The sequence below is a fragment of the Naegleria gruberi genome (genome assembly GCF_000004985.1).
Source record: "Naegleria gruberi genomic scaffold NAEGRscaffold_55, whole genome shotgun sequence".
NCBI lineage: Eukaryota > Heterolobosea > Eutetramitea > Acrasida > Naegleriidae > Naegleria > Naegleria gruberi.
The window spans coordinates 214,990-232,970 of record NW_003163272.1 but is presented as its reverse complement, the minus strand read 5'-3'; the positions used below and the strand labels follow the sequence as shown (position 1 = coordinate 232,970).

Sequence of the window (17,981 nt, the reverse complement as noted above, 5' to 3'; positions counted from 1 at the left end):
ACAATAGTTCTGATATTGTTGGCTTACATGCTCTTTCGACTGTGTTGAATTCAGAGCAACAACATTTGATTTGCAGCTGCCTTTCTTTGAAAGGCAGGTAGATATTTTCATTCAAGCAATTTGGTCATGAGTGAATGGAGGTATTTTTTTTCGTCTCAGACTTGGGAATTCTTGAGTTGCAAAACAAGAGTGCCCAAACAAAGACACGGTTTTTTGTTTGTAAACTCAACAGTGGAGATTGATAAAAACAAATAAATTGTTGGGTTGTTAAAGGAACAGTTTTGTCAGTTTACCTTCACCCTTCCTGTTAATTCTAGGATTTGAACAGAAACTCTTGTTGCTTTTACTGCCATGAAAGGATTCTTTTGATAACAATTTAGAGGGTTGTAATCAATACAATATTTATTAATTAATGAATATTAAGGATAATCTTTGTGCCATCTTAATATTAAAATCTCAATTTAGTTACTTTCATTAGTAACTTCACTCAATAATTGAGCAGTCCAGTCATCAATTGAAGTAGTGGATGCATTTGGACAAAGATGAGCATGAGCAAATGCCATCCATCTTCCAGACTTGATACATTTAGCTCCAATGGACTTCAAACGTTCTCTCAATCCTCTATCAGATGTAACAAATAGACAAGAATCCAAAGTGCCAGCAATATTTTGTCTATTTGCTAATTCAACAAGCATATCATCAGCAATGGTGAAACCTTCCTTCTTGGCAGATGAAACAACAAATGTTCCATCATTGGAAGTACCATTAACTTGATTGCTTGAAGCATCGAAAACAACATGCATTAAATTCAATTTTTGATTGAAAGTTGTTTCAGAGAATTGAGAATACTTTTTAGCCATATGAACTAGTAATTCTTCAACTTGGTGTTTCTTCTTACTCTTTAGAATTAAACCTCTCAAAGTACTGGTTTGGAAGAAGAGATTATTACCATCAATGATAATTCTACTAATTTCTGGATTCATCTTGGATGCAATTCCAGTACTTTCATCTACAAGAATTACATCATCAGCATGAATCTTTTGAGATTCTTCATTTTGGAAACGACGTTTTTCTTGACGTTCTTGTTTCTTGAGCTCTCTTTCAGCTTTTCTTTCACTCTTATCATTAGAAACTTTATCCTTCTTGGATTTTTTCATTCTAATCTTGAAATCAACAATGAATGGTTCAACAGAAGTTGTGGTAGAGGAATCAAGACGATGTTGAAGAATGGAATTAATAGAATTGGTCCAATCTTCATCAGTATGAAGGGCTCTAAACTTTTTACCAGATTTTGCCTTGAAATCCTTAACTTTAACAATCTTGACGGATTTTGGTTCTTCATCATTCATCAAATTTGAATTAAATTGCTTTTCAATATAATCTTTCAAATCTTGAAGATTTTCCAATGGAGAGAAGGAAGGCAAACTTTGTTCAATAATTTGATCATCATCATGCTTCTTCATTATATAATTTAATTTAATTCCAATTGGTTCGGAAGCATTAGTGTTGGCAGTGTTATTATTAATCATTTTCTAATTATTATTATTATAATTATGATTATTATCAATTAATTTGTTTTTTTGTTGTTGAAATTTTGTCTCAGCAAGATCTTGGCGTGTTTTATCTTGTTTTATGGCGCAAAGTTCACCCTTATGTCATGACCTTTAAAAATAGAAGATTTATTGTAAGGGGCTACAATCGTACCAAAATTTAAGCACATTATCATGAGTAACACCTTAAACATTTCTGGAATCAAATTGCAATGATAGCTCTGTTTCAATGTTTCAAGATAAATATGCACCATAAAATTTCAAAGAATATTAAAGTGTGGGTACCTACGGTATACCTACTTTGTGGTCTGAGGTGAATAGTAAGAATTTAATCCTTTGACCCATTTCTATGTGATGCCGTCATAGCTCAGTTGGATAGAGCACAGGACTTCTAATCCTGGGGTCGTGGGTTCGAGCCCCATTGTCGGTAAATGTTTTTAGTTTTTTGGTTACCAAAAGCTGAACATTGTTGTAAAAAACTGTGACTTTTTAACATTATTAGATCTTATTCGTTCAACTTGCAATCAATTTGCGAACTTTTCATAACTTGTAAGGGCGACAATAATGAACCAAGTCAGTGAACGTCGACTCAAAGTTTTTTAACATCAAACCAAATCTATTCTTGGTTGCTTTAAATGTGATAAAGGAAAACGTCAAAATTCAAACACATAAAAAATGTCAAACTTTGAAGATGCTAGAATTGTCACATTGAACGCTAATGGAGGATCAAGCTATGATCATTCATGTGATGGCAACAATAATTCTGCATATTCCATTCTGTTAAATCATCGAATCTATTTACGTAATCAAGTTGTTAATCGTCAGAAACAAGCTTTCGAACATTTGGAACAATTATTCGAAGCTTTTGGACGAATTGATGATGATTACTTTGCCGTTGACGATTTTTTAACAGAAAATCCATTCCCAGACAATGATTGTAAACTAGTGTTTTTGAAAGCTCTCCCTAAACGAGGCAATTTATTAGAAAATGCATCCGATTCTTTACGAAATGATAAAGAATTAGTTCTATTGGCCATTAAAGAAGATAAATCATCCATCAAATATGCATCAGACGAATTGAAAAACGACAGAGAAATTGCACTAATTGTTCTTGAAGATGCTGGTTCTAATTTGGAATATTTATCTGATGAATTGAAAGCTGATTATGAAATTGTGAAAATTGCAGTTCAGAATGATGGAGATGCTTTCCAATTTGCATCAGAAGAATTGAGAGAAGATAAAGAATTGGCACTCATAGCTTTGGATAAGAGTGGCTCTGCACTTGAATTTTGTCCAGAAGAATTGAAAGCTGACATTGATATTGTGATTAGTGCAATTGCCAAGTCATATAATGGAACTGTTTTTTCACATGCTCATCCAAAGTTCAGAACTGAAAAGGATCTTTGTTTGAAGGTTTTGAAAGGTGTAAAGGAAGAAGGATGTTCATTCTTTTTCGGTTCATTAGTGAGCGATTTATCTGATGAATTGAAACAGGATCGTGAAGTGGTTGAAGCTGTTTTACTGGTAAATGGAAGTGATTTAAGGGAAATACCAGAAGAATTGCAAAGTGATAGAGATTTGGTGTTGAAAGCTGTCAAATCAGATGGATATGTGATGGAATATGTTGTGGATGAGTTTAAATCTGATCAGGAAATTGCCCTTGCTGCCATTTCTAGTAATGCCAGAGCATGTGGATATGTTTCTGATGAATTGAAACAAGATAGAGAGTTTGTGAAACAAGCTATCAAGATTAATGCAGATGTATTGGAATACGTTGATGATTCCTTGAAAGATGATAGAGAAATTGTCAAAATGGCTGTTAGAAAGAATGGTCGTATTGTTGAATATGCTTCAGATAATTTGAAGAATGATGAGGAAATTGCATTAATTGCCCTCGAAGAAGATCCAAGAGCTCTCAGCTATCTCTCAGATGATATCAAGAATAATATTGAAATTGTCAAGAAGGCACTCAGAAAGAATGGCTCAGTTTTAGAGTATGCCTCTGATGAAATCAAAGAAAATATTGAAATTGTTAAGGCTGCTATCAAGGTTCGTGGTTCTGCTTTGGAATTTGCCCCAGAAGAAGTTAAATCTGACAGAGAGATTGTCAAACAAGCTGTCAGACAAGATGGTTCAGCTCTTGCTTATGCTTCTGATGAATTGAAAGATGATTTTGAAATTGTAAAGCTTGCCCTCTCTTCGAACACTAATGCTTTACAATATGTTTCAGATAATATCAAGAATGATAGAGATTTATGTTTGCAAATAATCAAACTCAAATCTAGCTTCTCAAGATGGGGCTCTATCCTGGAATATTTGAATGATGAAATGAAGAATGACAGAGAGATTGTTATGGAATTGGTCAAGAATAACGGTAGAGAACTTGAATTTGCCTCTGCTGAGCTCAAAAACGATAAGGAAATTGTCCTGATGGCAGTCTCTGAAAATGGCTCAGCATTGGAGTATGCTTCGAGTGACCTCAAGAATGACAGAGGGGTCGTGTTGAGAGCAGTAATGAAATCAGGAGATGCTTTGGAGTATACCTCTAAAGAACTCAAGAATGATAGAGAAATTGTCTCAACTGCAATTAGAATGGATGGTAGAGCATTTGCTCATGCCAGTGATGAATTGAAAAAAGACATTTCTCTTGTAATGGTTGCATTGGAAAATGATGGAAGAGTTCTTGAATATGTTACCAAGCAACAAAAAGATGATGAAAAGATTGTTCTCTGGTCAGGTAAGGGCAATTATAATTCTCTCAAATTTGCTTCTGAAAGACTCAGAAGCGACAGAGAATTTGCCAAAACAGTTTGTCAATTTAATGGTGGAAACATTGAAGATTTGCCAAAGTTTAAGGGAGATAGAGAAATTGCTCTACTCTCACTCCTTACCAATCAGTATGGATTCAACGATATTGATACAAAATTAGGAGAAGACAGAGAATTCATGACCAAATTACTCGATCATGGAATTGCCGTTGAACCAAAGATTCTCTCAGAGGAATTATTGAGTGACAGAGATTTCATCAAGAGACTCATCAAGAACAATGGAAGTGTCTTACAGGAGTGTGAACATTTCAAGAATGACGCTGAGATTTACATGAATGCCTTAAAGTGCAGTTACATTCGTTACTTCCCATCAGAGTTGCAATCTGATAGAGAAATTGTTAAGAAGGCATTGAAAATGGATGGATCTATTTTGAGATATATTGATGATGAAACTCATCTTTCAGATGCAGAGCTTGTCAAGATTTGTGTTAGAGACAGCAGTTACGTTTTTGAACATGCCTGCAAGGAATTTGCAAGCAATCTTCAAGTTGTAATGACAGCTGTCAAGGAAAGATCTATTGATGCCATTGTTGATCCAGAATTTCTTTCTAATAGAGATTTTGTAAAGTTTGCAGTATATCTTGATGGAAGATGTTTAGAATATGCCAGTGAAGAACTCAAAGCTGACAGAGAAATTGTCAAAATTGCAGTTCAAGAAAATGGTGATGCTCTTGCATTTGCTGCTCTTGAATTGAGAGAAGATTATGAAATTGTATTGGAAGCTGTGAGATGCAGTGGAGGTGCACTTCTCTTTGCTGGTTCCAAATTCACCAATGATCGATATATTGTCACAACAGCTGTGGAGAATTATTATACAGCATTCAGATATGCCAGTGCTGAACTCCAAAGAGATAGAGAATTTGTTATGAGAATTATTGAAAAGGAACCAAACGTCTACGAATATCTTCCAGTTGAATTATTGAATGATAAGGAAATTCTCATGACTGCCATTAGAAAGAGTGGAGATTTAATCAAGTATGCACCACTTCATCTTGCCTTACAAAGAGATGTTTACATGACTGCCATTCAGTCCAGCAAGTATTCCATTAATTATATTCCTTTCGAATTGAGAAATGATCCAAAACTTGTCAAGATTGCCTTGCCTTCATGTGGTTTAGAATACTTTATCAGTCACGATGATATTATGAATGATAGAGAACTCTGCCTCAGAGCTGTGATTGAAAATAGAGATAATATCAAGTATGTTCCAGAAAAATTCAGAAATGATCCTGAATTTATTAGTGAAGCTCTTGTAAAGCAACCTTTGGTTTTGGCCAAACTTCCTGATCATCCATTGAGACATGACAAACAAGCTTTACTGAAATTAGTAAGAATTGAAGGATGTCTTTTGGAATATCTTCCAGAAAATATTAAGAAAGATAGAGAAATTGTCATGACAGCTATTCAAGAATATGGCTCCAGTTTACAATATGTATTTGATGAGGAAATTCTCAAGGATAAGGAAATTGCATTGGCAGCTATGAAAACTGACAGAAGCGCCATCAGATACGTTCACGAGAGTTTGTTAAGTGACAGAGATGTTGTTCTTGCTTCCTTGTACTATGAAGGAGCTTCACTCAAATATTTGGACGAAAATTCCAAGGATTACAAGGAATATGCCAGAGTTGCTGTCAAGGAAAGCTATGACAGTTTGAAATATGTCTCAATTGATTTGTGGGAAGATAAGGAATTCACAAAATATGCTGTTGAATGTGACTCTACTGCTATCAGATATGCCTGTAGTACTATTATTGATAAGGAAATTGCTAACGCTGCTTTGAATCATAAGGGTGTTGAAATTCTTCAATATTTACCTCTCGATTTGAGAAATGAAAGAGAATTTGCATTGAAGGCAGTTGCCAATAATGGAGACTCTATCAAATATCTCAATGAACATCTTAAGGAAGATTTGGAAATTGTTGAGAGAGCTATTGAGAGCAGTAAGGACGCTTACAAATTCATTTCTAAGGAAATGCAAAACAATGAACAAGTTACCTTGAAAGTTGTCAAGAAGGATGGTTTGTTGTTGGATTATGCTTCCAATGATTTGAAGAATAATTTGAGTGTTGTTTTGGCAGCTGTCAAGCAAAATGGATCTGCCATTAGATTTGCATCTGAAGATATGAGAAATAACAAACAAGTTGCTTTGGTAGCTCTCAATCAAAGTGGAAAATCATTCGTTTATCTTTCTAAGGAATTACAACAAGATTCAGATGTCAAACTCTCACTTGCTCGTAAGAATCCAAAAAAGGTTGACCAATCCTTCGACACCTCTCACATCAAGGAAGCAATCAATCACAGAGCTACTATCCTCAAACTCGCCTCTGATGATTTGAAGAGTGATTCCAAGTTTGTCCTCGATTGTTTCAAGAAGAATAGAAAATCCCTCAAACATGCCAGTGAAACCCTCAAACAAGACAGAGAATTTGCACTATTAGCAATTGCCATTAATGGTCTTGCCTTGGAATATTTGGCAATTCCATTCAGAAGTGATTACGAAATTGTTCAAAAGGCAGTTTCAGTAAATGGTCGTGCCTTAAAGTTTGCCTCTGCTGATTTGCAAAACACCAAGCAAATTGTTTTGGATGCTGTAAAAAATTGTGGATTGGCTGTCAAGTTTGCTCCATCAGAATTGAAGAAGGATTTGGAAATTGCCAAGATTTCACTCAAGACAAGTAATGGTAAATCATTCGAATTTTTGGACGAATCTTTGAGAAATGATGATGAATTTGTTAGAGAGTCTGTCAAGAGATATGGAAATTGCATTCAATTCTTGAAATCTAACAAGATTAACCGAGAATTGTGCGAATTAGCTCTCAAGAAGAATGGTAGATTGTTGGACTATCTTCCAAATGAATATACCTTTGATAAGGAACTCGTTGCCGTTGCCACTAATCAATGTGTGAATTCCATTCGTTATGCTTCAAGATTCCTCAGATCTGACATTGAATTCATGACCCCTATTATCAAGAAGAATCCATTCCTCATCAGACATGCCAACCGTATCAGTGAAGATATGGTAAAGGTTGCTGTCTCTACAAATGGACTTGTATTGAGAAGACTTGCTGAAAGATTTATCAATAAGGAGACTGTTCGTATTGCCATTTCACAAAATAAGCATGCCATTAGATATGTTGGTGAAGGATTGAAGCCTGCTACTAGTACTTCAACCATGTAATTAACATTTCTTTTTCAAAATAAATAATTGAAATTTTAATAAAAAGTTCTGTAATTTATTTCTATACCTCCATGTAGGGATCTATGCCTTTAACTTCGTAGTGTTTATCAAAACTCTTTTTTATTTTATGTAATCCCCCTTAGCTCAGTCGGTAGAGCGTCAGACTGTTAATCTGCAGGTCGGTGGTTCGAGCCCACCAGGGGGAGTACATTTTGTAGTGTCTCATACTATTTTGTGCGTGTTACTTTCATATTTTTAAAGAGATTATGTAATTCTCCTTGTAGATGTTTTGATTGGCCAGTGTCCAATCTATTTATGACTAATATTAGTCTTGAACAATACGTTTCATCAAAAAAATGAATAAACTCTTAAAACCAGTAAGATCATCCTCCAGATTAATTTCTAACTTGCTTAGAGGTTGTGCAAACAAGAACAAATTAACATTCTTTGTTCCACCATTCCAATATTCAAAATTTTCAATCTTTAACTCATCCAATAAAAAATTCAACACTTGGAAAACTGTCAATCAACAACATGCATCCTCTTTGATGAGAAGATTCCATACTAATCATGTTGCAAGAGAACCAGTGATAACAATTGCAGCGAGCAAACTTCGAACAAGCTACACCAGTAATTTATTTGTATTATGTTTAATGGTTTCCTCGTTCTTGCTTGTGTTTTGGTATTGGGACAAAGAAAGGGATGGTGTTTTCTTTCAAATTATTAATTCTGAATTTTTGGATGAAAAGATATGGAAAGAAACTCTTGAAAATGGTCAATCACAACCATTTGTAAAGCTAAATGGTAAAATATTGTTGAAAAATTCAAAAACTCCTATTAGCTCATTCAACAAGAAACCATTAGAAACCAGCCCAATAGGTTCAGACGAAATTCTCTTAATTCACTATTTTCTTACTTGCTATAATAGAAGTCCAGGAAGAAATTTCGATTATTCCACTCACAATTTTTATATTATCAGAAACAATCCAATGGTTATGAAATTTATAGATCCTACCAATCCCTCAAGGGAAATAATTGTCGATTTCTACATGCACACTAATTTGATTGGAACAAGAGATGGAAAAATTCAAGAAAACGAAACTCTTGTCAGCCTCAATAATGAAAGAGTTATTGCAGGTGGAATTGACAAGTTTTTAGATGAGATAGATGACACTGTCAGAAGACTCAATTCAAAAGAGAAAAATGGTTGGAGTTGGAAAAACTATGTCACTATCAATAATCAACATTTGCAAGAAAATGTTCTCAGGAATGGAAAGTTATCATTCGTTGGAGGTCAATTTAGAGTTGGAAAAAGAGGAAACTTGGAATTTCATTGCTCTCTGATTTCTCAAAAACCAGAAAAAGATTTATTACAAGAACTCCCTGTAAAGTGGTATGAAAAATTCTGAGCTTATTAAGATTGTTGTAACATATTTATACTAATTAATACATTTATAATTTATTTTAATTTTTGAATAATGGTGGCTCCCTTAAGACCTGCTTCTTCGATGGTTAAATGGTCATCTGTCAGAACCTTGTTAGGGAATTGTGTCATGATATCAAAATCTGCAGAAGGTTTAGATTGTCTAATAAATTGTCTAATATGTCCAATTGTGTGAGTGAGATTGAATTTTCCAACCAATCTACCACCATCGGCCAATCTTATTTGCAATGATGTTGTTGGCTTGTTATTGTCCACTTCCACTTTGAGATTTGAAGAGCTAGATGATGATACAGTAGTTTTTGGTACACTTGAAGATGAGCTTGATGAGCTTGAAGATGAGCTTGAGGAAGTTGGTGCTCCCAAAGATCTACCAGAACCAACAAAGGCTTTAAATTGCTTTGGTTGTTCTGCCCACTTATCAGTCTTTCTATTGAGTAAATTTACAGCAATATCAACACCAGGTTCTGCCAATTCTCTTGGAGCAAATCCTCTATTGATTGCTTCCATGAATTGAACATTTTGAGGATCATCATAAAGTCTCAATGGACCATCATCAACAGTGAAACCATCGGCCCAGAATGTAATTGTGACTTCCTTTTCCTTTTTCTTTTCTTCGGCTTTAATGAGAGAACTAGATGCTTCAGTGTTACCTAATCTTCTTCCACTTCCTTCAAACTTTGGCTTATTTTGTTTCAATTCATCATCATATTCGGATCTGGTTTTAGCTCCTCTTTCTTGAGCTGCTTTGAAAACTTTATCAGCAAAGTGATTTTCGTCATCATCATCGTCACTATCATTGGCACCAATAATTTGTTGTCCAGAATTTCTACTACCGCCAGCATAATACCTGTTGTCTTTAGAATTTGGTTTTTCATCATCATCATCACCACTATAATCCCTGAGTGATGCAAACTTTCTACCTCCTCCACTACTAGTAACAGGCTTCTTTGAAGTACTACTACTATTGGATGATGTTGATGAAGTTGTTGGTTGATTTGATGATGGAACACTTGATCCTCCCAATGTTCTTCCTCCTGAAGATCCGGATGGTACCGAAGAAATTGGAGTAGCTTGTGGTGTCATATTTACATCTCCATCATCATCAGTGAATGAAGAAACTCCTCCGTGAGAGGCTCCAGATTCAGCATTGCTAAAATAGTTGGTAATGGCTGTCTCGAAATCTCCCCCAGCACTTTCAAGATAGAATTGAGCAACACTGTCGTTTGTATTAGTGATGGTCTTGAATTGTTCAATTACTTCTGGATCCATTCTTCAAATTGTTATGTGTGTTGTAGTGTATTGTGTTGGATCAATTTTTTTCTTTTTGAAGAATTTGATCAAGAAGGAACTGGTCTATTTTTATCTGATGAACAACAACAGCAGTTCTTGTTGGTTACCAGAATAAATTATTGAAATTGTTACAACAAATTTTTTAAATAAATAATCAATTATTAATTGAACATGGATATTAATTGATTATGGATAATTTATTTTATTTTTACAAAATAGTTATTATTATATCTATAAAGATGGTGTAATAATCAATTTAAAAAAGGTAAGGGTCAATTTGTATTCTTGGTCTTTGATTAGAACAGATTCATGCCCCCATTTAATGTCCTTCCAATCGAGATCTGTAAAAATTGGTGTTACAACTGCAGTGTCCATATCTACGGAGGACCAAACATAGTTTGATTTTTGGTATGCAAGCCAATACCTGGATGTCTCAGTTTCCAAAACTAATGTTTCTCCATTCTTTAAACGATAACTTGTAAGGTCATCGTGATTGTATCCTCTATCAGTAACAGAATTAATTGTATATTTAACAGCAGGTTCTCCTGATAATCCAAAAACAATAGTAACATTTGATAAGAATCTGTGTTGTTCAATTCCATGACTAAAATTCGACTTGTCGACTGGGATAGGCTTAGTAAGTCCTAAAGTATCATCTTCAATTGCTTTTACTCCTATTATTTTATAAGCATTAGAATCAGAATGAGAAATATTTGTCCAACTTCTTGAACGAACATTGTTTCGGAAGGTAGCTTCATATTTGCTAAAATAATAAATATCATTTTGAAATTGTTAATTGACATACCTTGGTGGTTTTTCAATTAAAACTGTAACTAAAATTCCTTTAGAATTGCTTAGAGGAAGATCTTGTAATAAACCCATATGTTGACAAGCAAGAATAATATCAGTGCTATCACTATAAATATCGGTACCAAAAATCTTTCTATTGTCTTTACTTTTATCTGGTGATAATAAATATTTTGATGGAACAAAGACGCGGACTTCCTTTCCTGGTTTATATAAATCCAATTGATTTTGATCTTGAATTGTATTATTTTCATCACACATAAATTTCCATCATATTATTCCTTTTTGTTTACCTACCTGGTCTATACATAACAACTGGTCTTACAACCTTTTGTTTACTTGGATTTTCCACAGAGTCCTCTCCGAATGAAGAATTATCAAAAGCTTTTTGGTCTTCTTCAAATTGTTCTCTTGAACGTTTGGTTTGTGTTGAGATCATTTTTTTAAGATAATAATTATTTAAAATATAATTAAAAATATTAATACAACGAACAATAATTTGAAAATAATTAAAGAATACAGTGTTGGATTAATGAAAGTATTAACTTCAAAAATTGCTTATTCGAAATTTATAAAATACAACCAAATGAAATATTGAAGTATTTACAAGATTAAAATTGGCGCCAAAAGATGAAAAAAAAGACACTACATTCATCAGCCACCAATTCGTCCTCTTCTTCCTCGTCATTGAATGGAAACACAACAACACCATCATCGTTGACTCCTACGAGGAGTAACTATTCCTCATCGATAATGTCTTCCAACAAAATGTCTCTCGTATCTGGAAATACAACCAAGAAACAAACAAGTTTACCATTTTCCAACACTTCTACTTCCTCAACTAACAAGCCTTATTTGCAAAATGAAAAATTGTGGACTGCAGTTGCATTTCAACAAGAGTTTACGGAATCTCTGAATAATCACGGATTATTGGGTAAGAAGAAAAAGTTTGAACAAGATCCCACAAAACGAAAACCAACTCTATCTCAAAAGATGGGTCTCAAAGAACCTCCTCCCAAAAAGTTGACAGATTCTCAGTGGAATAACGTGGAAAGAAACCTTGTCACAAATAGATTGAGCCATTTGGAAGATGGATGTCCTATTTGTTTCGAATCTTTTGCATTTAATGATATTGTTTGTATTACTAATTGTGGACATGTGTATCATCAGAATTGTTTGCAAAGTTTTGAAAGATGTAATATTTGGAGGAAGAGAAGTTGTCCAATGTGTAGATTAGAGGATTATCAAAGAAAGGAGACCAAGCTTCATTTGAGTCTTCTAAAGAATACTTGTGCCTTAATGGTACAGAGCTTGTGTAGAGGAAATGTGATGAGGAAAATATATAGGAGACTCTACTTTGCTAAATATCCAGATAGGCATGAAAAATATTGCGTCTCTAAATTATCGAGCATTAATGAAAGATTGGAATCACGAGTTATTCAGGATGAAAAGAATGTGGACGATTTTCTTAAACGAATTGATGAACAAGTCAAACAAAGTCTTCTCATTCTTAACATGCAAGAAGATCAATGGAATAAGGTAGAGTCGAAAGCCCTTGGAAGAGAAGAAAAAGATGAGGAGTGTCCTATCTGTCTGTGTGCATTCAAAGGTCGTAAGTGTACCATCACAAGTTGTGGTCACATATTTCATGAAAAGTGTTTGAGTTCATTTGAGAAATTTATTGAGAGTAAGAATCAAAAGTGTCCAGTTTGCAGACAAATCTATGTCAAGAAACCCATTTCCTTTGACGAGTGAGTGTAAATAAAGTAAATACTCTTTTCATCTCGTTATCCATACCATTCAAATAGTTCTTACTATTTAAAAAATTGTAAAATGAGCTAAATTTAGGACAACCAATTATTTTATTCATCCCTAAAAAAATTTATCCAATCATCGAACTCCTTCAACCACCAACCAAAACATTTCTCCAATAATTATAAGTGGTTTTACAACACACAGTAGTAGTATTGAATTGTTGTGTCATCCATTGTGTCCGGCCCACTACTTTCCGATAATCTCATAATCAAACTCAACTTTACATCACAATATAATTAATGGCTGAAGAGTACACTTGTGTTGTTGATCCGATTGGTAATCAAGAAGAGGACGATCAAGACGATTCTTCCTTCATTAGTAGCAGTAGTGATGATGATGCAAATATACAAACTCCAAGAGAGTTTGTAATTATGGATCAACACCATCATCATCAAGAAAATCCTCTTCATCACAGATCATCGGTTGGTGATGAACAGGTTGCTCTATCAATTCTCTCTGTCCTCCCTACTCACTCCTCACCCAAACAGCAACAACAACAATCAATTCTTCATGATCCTCTCAAGCCATCGAGTAGTAGCAGTAGTACCTCTACAATTAATAGTAGAGGATCATCGTCAGCTGCAATTTCATCAGCAGCCATGATGAGAGGAGGTACTCAATTTTTACTCCAACAACAATCATCGACAATGGAAAGTTCTTTCCTTCCTCCACCTTTTGCTCTCCCTTCAACCAATGTGGCTTCGTCCTCTGCTGTTGTTGCTCTCCCTTCAACTGTTGTGTCTGCCACTGCACTCAGTAGCATTAGTACTACAACTACTAACGTAACCATTCCATCACCAATAATTTCACAAACAAACAATGTCAAATCTTTGCCTTTGAACAAGCTTCCTACTACAGCCACAGCTCCCACTCCTATCAATGATCCGAGTAGTACTTTGATTCAAACAACCACTGTAAAAACCTCTCCGAAAAGGAAACGTGTTAGCTCAAATTCTTCCAATCAATCCAATCCAACCCAAAAGGGAAGCTCATCTGCACGACCAGTCACAACCCAACAACAGCAACCAACTCTTCAACAACATGCATATGAGAATGAGCTTGATGGTCTGCCTACTTCTACTACTTCTGCTTACTCCTATCCTAATATGTTGCATTCTTCTGCAATGACTGGACATGGAATAATGCAACCTTTTTATCTTGCTGCTAATGGTATGAGTCATGATCCTAACTTTTTGTACTCCCAACCTGAAATGCATTGGTATTCTTATCCAAATCATCACTATTGGAATTACTATCAATATTCACAACAACCTGGAATACCCACAAGTGCTGAAGAAGAGCAACCAGAGTCACTAGTTCAAGACTATTCCAATAATCAAGCAAATGCTGAAGCAGATAACTCTCAACAAAATGTTGAAGGAACAATTTATGTAAATCCAAAACAGTACCAAAGAATTTTGAAAAGAAGAGTAGCCAGAGCTAAATTGGAACAACAAATGAAAAATGCTGGGCAATATAAGGACAAATCCTACAAGTACAATTCTCGCCACGAATGGGCAAAGAAAAGAGCTAGAGGTCCTGGAGGCAGATTTTTGTCAAAGAAAGAAAAACAGGAATTAGAGGAACGAGAAAAAGAAGGTTCTATAGCAGAGCCTCCAACTCAACCACAACCTCCACCAAAGCCAAAAAAACAACCAAAGAAGAAGACAAAAATTGAAACTTCCACCCAAAATAATAATACTTCTCTGGTACCTCCACCATTTTTGAATCAATCATACTACGCCTCTATCCCACCCAATGGCTCTGTAAATTATCCAAATGAGTTCTTATCTTTGCCAACACATCAACAAAATTTCAAATCACTGTAAAATATTCCCAATACAAAAATTTTAATTTATTATCCACATTTCCTTAACTATGTTGAGATCAACAAATTTTGCATTCATTGAATGGTGACATTAAGATGAAAACTGATAGAACATAACTCTAGTTGACCGTCTCTGCATTCAACATTACTGTAAATTCTGATTATACACTTCTGCTTCTCATTATCTCAGTAAGCACTTTCATCAAATTCAAATCCTTTAATCTCCATGTATCTTTCTTTATGCATTCTTCATTTATTCTTTAAACACAGAATCATTACAGACAGCTGTAAATGCAAATGAAACGTCATTAATCCATTTAACGTGCTTTCACAATAAGAAGTTTAGCTTGACTATTTTGGCAAAGTGCTTCCTATCAAATCATGTAATCACTGTGACGATTCGGCACTGCCGATAATACAACCAAAACAAAATGCAGAATGACACATCTTCATCTTTACCATCAGTGTTAACGACTGTCTTTCGTATAGAGCCTCTCATAGTTTCGTATATTGAAATTTCACTGGCCATTGCAGCACTCTTCTTCTCTCTATGTCTAGTCATGTACATCATCTACTTTTATCTCAAAAAACATCAAACCATCACAAAGAACCATAAGAGAATGATTATTGGAGTGCTCATCATGTGTATCATGGAATGTTTCGTCTTGATATTTCGAATTATTTATGACAGTTTTAACATTTCGTTTGGAATGAAATTCCAGAATTTTGCCCAACTGGTACAATCTGGGAGTAATTCTACTACTGCTAGAGAGGGATTTGATACATTCTTGTGGTATAATAACACTATGGGAATAACTCCCCACGATGTGGGAATAACCATGGGAGAAATTATAGTTTACGTAATTTCTGTGGCTGCCGAATTGTTTATTGTCCTCATGGACATTCAAGTCATGATTATTATTGTTTGGTTTGTTACACTTGTATTTGTGGAAACATTTAGATTATCGAGTGGATTGTTAAATTCAAAAAAAGTTCACTATTTTGTGAATATTGTTTCAATTTTCACAATTATTAATTCAGTTTTATTGGTGGTGATTAATTTGGTGGTTACTGTTCTGACCATTGTGCAGAGATTGGGATATATTAGTGATGAATCTATTACCTATGTCTATGGATTGTGTCTTATTATTTTCATAATTCAAATTGGAATTCAAATTACCTTATTAATTGTAAGTGGACTCATGTAATTGATCTAGCTCAATATTCATTAATCCAATAACAATAATTTCAATCATCATACCAATAGATTGCTGCAACAGTGGTTCTCAAAACAATCTCCAAAATTTCCATAGAAAACCAAAACAAGAGAAGAACCATTATCAAAATCCTCGTATTACAAAGTGGATTATTCGGCTGTTTTCTATTCGAAGCGTTTGCTGCTGCTTCTGGAGTAGCCCAGGAAGATCCACAGACAGCTCACTTTGCCTTGGGTTATTCCACTTGCAATTCTCTTGGTATCTTAATATTTGCCTGTACTGCTTTAGCTCTGTATACTCCTTTTAGAGCATTGAGCAAGAAGGCAACCACCAATATTGTTGAGAATAATCATTCATCTCACAATATAGATCATCCTCACAGTTTAAGATCGGCAAATAATTTGTCATCCTCCACCTTGGTGCATAAGAAATTTAGTACTCTGAGTAGACAGAGTCATCATGCAACGACACCGAGAGCACAAATACCTCAGTTCATTGAAGATACTGCAGTTGTTGCAGTTGTTGAAACATGTAGTAATGTTAATATTGATAATAGGGAAGCAGGAAAAAATCAAGTGAGCCAACAAGTTGATTTGTGTATTAATGGAGAAGAAAAGCAACCAGTAATTTGTGGAGAAGAAAAAGATGTTGTTTAATTTCATAATATGAGCAAAATTTTGAAAATAAAAAAGACTACAGCACCACAGGTTCCCAAGTTGTCTCCAACCTCAGTACTGATGTAGCTCGACGATGCTTAACTTCTCAAATCGGACGGGATGAGGTGCATTCATCGTGATATGGCCGTAGTCATTCAGTATCACAAAATGTGAAACATCAATATGAAGGTTGACGGAAGGTTATCATCAATAGAAATCAAGATTTGAATTTGGACAATAAGGAATTGATTACTTGACCAAATAGGAAGATTCACTTCCATCTCTTTAATAAAATTGATTCAACTCATATACTATTCCAGCGATAACCTCAATATACTGTTTTGCATAACGTTTTATGTACTACTGGTATCTCCATAAAATTCAAAAACTATTCTTGAAAAAATGCACGAATTACTTGTAGCTACAATACCCAGCTCAAATGCATCCATAGTTTCGAATAGTAGTAGTCTTATCGAAGAGAATTCTCTTTCAACCTATGGAATAGTAGTTGTTTCAATGAATCCGATATTTATTTTAATTGCCTTGATGTTATTACTTTCTTCCATTGTTTCTTATATTTTGAAATTTAAAAGTTTGAAAGATAAGATACAACACGGATTGTTTATTTGTTTGATTCTCATGCTTTTTTGTATGGTAATTAATGTGTCTGCCAGAATCATTTCAGAATTTGATATTTTTATGGAATTTGACATGTACACGACTTTTAAGAGTTTGGACAGAGCGTTTACTGTTCTTTCAATTTTTGCGCAACAATTGAATTATATATGTATTTCCTTTTCATAGTAAGTAGTGTATTCGAAATTGGTTTTTATCAATGAGCTGGGTCTAGTTATCGGTTGTGTTGTAACTTTCGAATGATTGGAAGGAAGGGGAAAATAGTTTCTAATCTATTCTTTGGAATTCATACAAGTCTTGTTTCGATATGCTTTATTGCTTTTTTTATTATTTTTGGATTTCAATCCTTGTTTAATATTTCCATAAAAAGTAAGGATGATGGAGAAAAGGATTATACATGGTTTGTATTCTTTGGCTCTTACTCCATTTGTATTGCAATTGTTTCATTTGGTACATTTGTTATCAGTAATGTAAGTGGAATTATTTGTAATTGGAAACTAAACTTGATTGAAGGTATTTAGCTGCATGTTTATTTACAAGATGAGAAAATCAAAGAATGCAATTAAGAAAATGGTGGATAATATAGCACAAGATAAGGAAAAGGGAATTGAGTTAAATCTTCAAGCGGCAGGAGTTTACGAATCCTATCGATTGAAAAAGACAAATCTAAGAAAATCACTCTTCCTCCTCTATGTTGTTTCTGGAACTTTATTTGTGGAACTTTGCTGTGCC

The 17,981-nt window shown here is 34.4% G+C and overlaps 7 protein-coding genes and 2 non-coding genes across 9 annotated transcripts; 6 read left to right on the top strand and 3 right to left on the bottom strand.

The window, feature by feature from the left end:
• Positions 1–461: 461 nt before the first annotated feature.
• Positions 462–1,529, bottom strand: NAEGRDRAFT_72723 (uncharacterized protein; the record flags this gene model as incomplete). The annotated part of the gene is made up of 1 exon (XM_002672178.1): positions 462–1,529. The coding sequence occupies one exon, from the start codon at positions 1,527–1,529 to the stop codon at positions 462–464; it is 1,068 nt and encodes a 355-aa protein (XP_002672224.1).
• A 377-nt stretch (positions 1,530–1,906) lies between these two features.
• NAEGRDRAFT_t602 lies at positions 1,907–1,980 on the top strand. The gene has a single exon. It is a non-coding gene; the product is annotated as a tRNA-Arg (tRNA).
• Positions 1,981–2,225: 245 nt separating this feature from the next.
• NAEGRDRAFT_72722 (uncharacterized protein) lies at positions 2,226–7,556 on the top strand (the record flags this gene model as incomplete). The annotated part of the gene is made up of 1 exon (XM_002672236.1): positions 2,226–7,556. The coding sequence occupies one exon, from the start codon at positions 2,226–2,228 to the stop codon at positions 7,554–7,556; it is 5,331 nt and encodes a 1,776-aa protein (XP_002672282.1).
• Positions 7,557–7,689: 133 nt separating this feature from the next.
• NAEGRDRAFT_t603 lies at positions 7,690–7,762 on the top strand. Its single transcript has one exon. It is a non-coding gene; the product is annotated as a tRNA-Asn (tRNA).
• A 150-nt stretch (positions 7,763–7,912) lies between these two features.
• On the top strand, positions 7,913–8,965 carry NAEGRDRAFT_72721 (uncharacterized protein; the record flags this gene model as incomplete). Its single annotated transcript, XM_002672235.1, has 1 exon — positions 7,913–8,965. The coding sequence occupies one exon, from the start codon at positions 7,913–7,915 to the stop codon at positions 8,963–8,965; it is 1,053 nt and encodes a 350-aa protein (XP_002672281.1).
• Positions 8,966–8,995: 30 nt separating this feature from the next.
• NAEGRDRAFT_81283 (uncharacterized protein) lies at positions 8,996–10,315 on the bottom strand. Its single transcript, XM_002672177.1, has one exon. It carries the CDS (start codon positions 10,267–10,269, stop codon positions 9,016–9,018), a length of 1,254 nt encoding a protein of 417 aa, XP_002672223.1. The 5' UTR covers positions 10,270–10,315; the 3' UTR covers positions 8,996–9,015.
• Positions 10,316–10,521: 206 nt separating this feature from the next.
• On the bottom strand, positions 10,522–11,536 carry NAEGRDRAFT_72719 (uncharacterized protein; the record flags this gene model as incomplete). The annotated part of the gene is made up of 3 exons (XM_002672176.1): positions 10,522–11,053; positions 11,096–11,330; positions 11,395–11,536. The coding sequence occupies 3 exons, from the start codon at positions 11,534–11,536 to the stop codon at positions 10,522–10,524; spliced, it is 909 nt and encodes a 302-aa protein (XP_002672222.1).
• Positions 11,537–11,865: 329 nt separating this feature from the next.
• On the top strand, positions 11,866–12,852 carry NAEGRDRAFT_72718 (uncharacterized protein; the record flags this gene model as incomplete). Its single annotated transcript, XM_002672234.1, has 1 exon — positions 11,866–12,852. The coding sequence occupies one exon, from the start codon at positions 11,866–11,868 to the stop codon at positions 12,850–12,852; it is 987 nt and encodes a 328-aa protein (XP_002672280.1).
• Positions 12,853–13,151: 299 nt separating this feature from the next.
• NAEGRDRAFT_52389 (uncharacterized protein) lies at positions 13,152–16,613 on the top strand (the record flags this gene model as incomplete). The annotated part of the gene is made up of 2 exons (XM_002672233.1): positions 13,152–14,621; positions 16,008–16,613. 2 exons carry the CDS (start codon positions 13,152–13,154, stop codon positions 16,611–16,613), a joined length of 2,076 nt encoding a protein of 691 aa, XP_002672279.1.
• Positions 16,614–17,981: the final 1,368 nt, after the last annotated feature.

Coding starts and splice junctions, on each gene's coding strand:
- NAEGRDRAFT_81283 (XM_002672177.1), bottom strand. CDS start 10,269: ATGGATCCAGAAGTAATTGAACAATTCAAGACCATCACTAATACAAAC.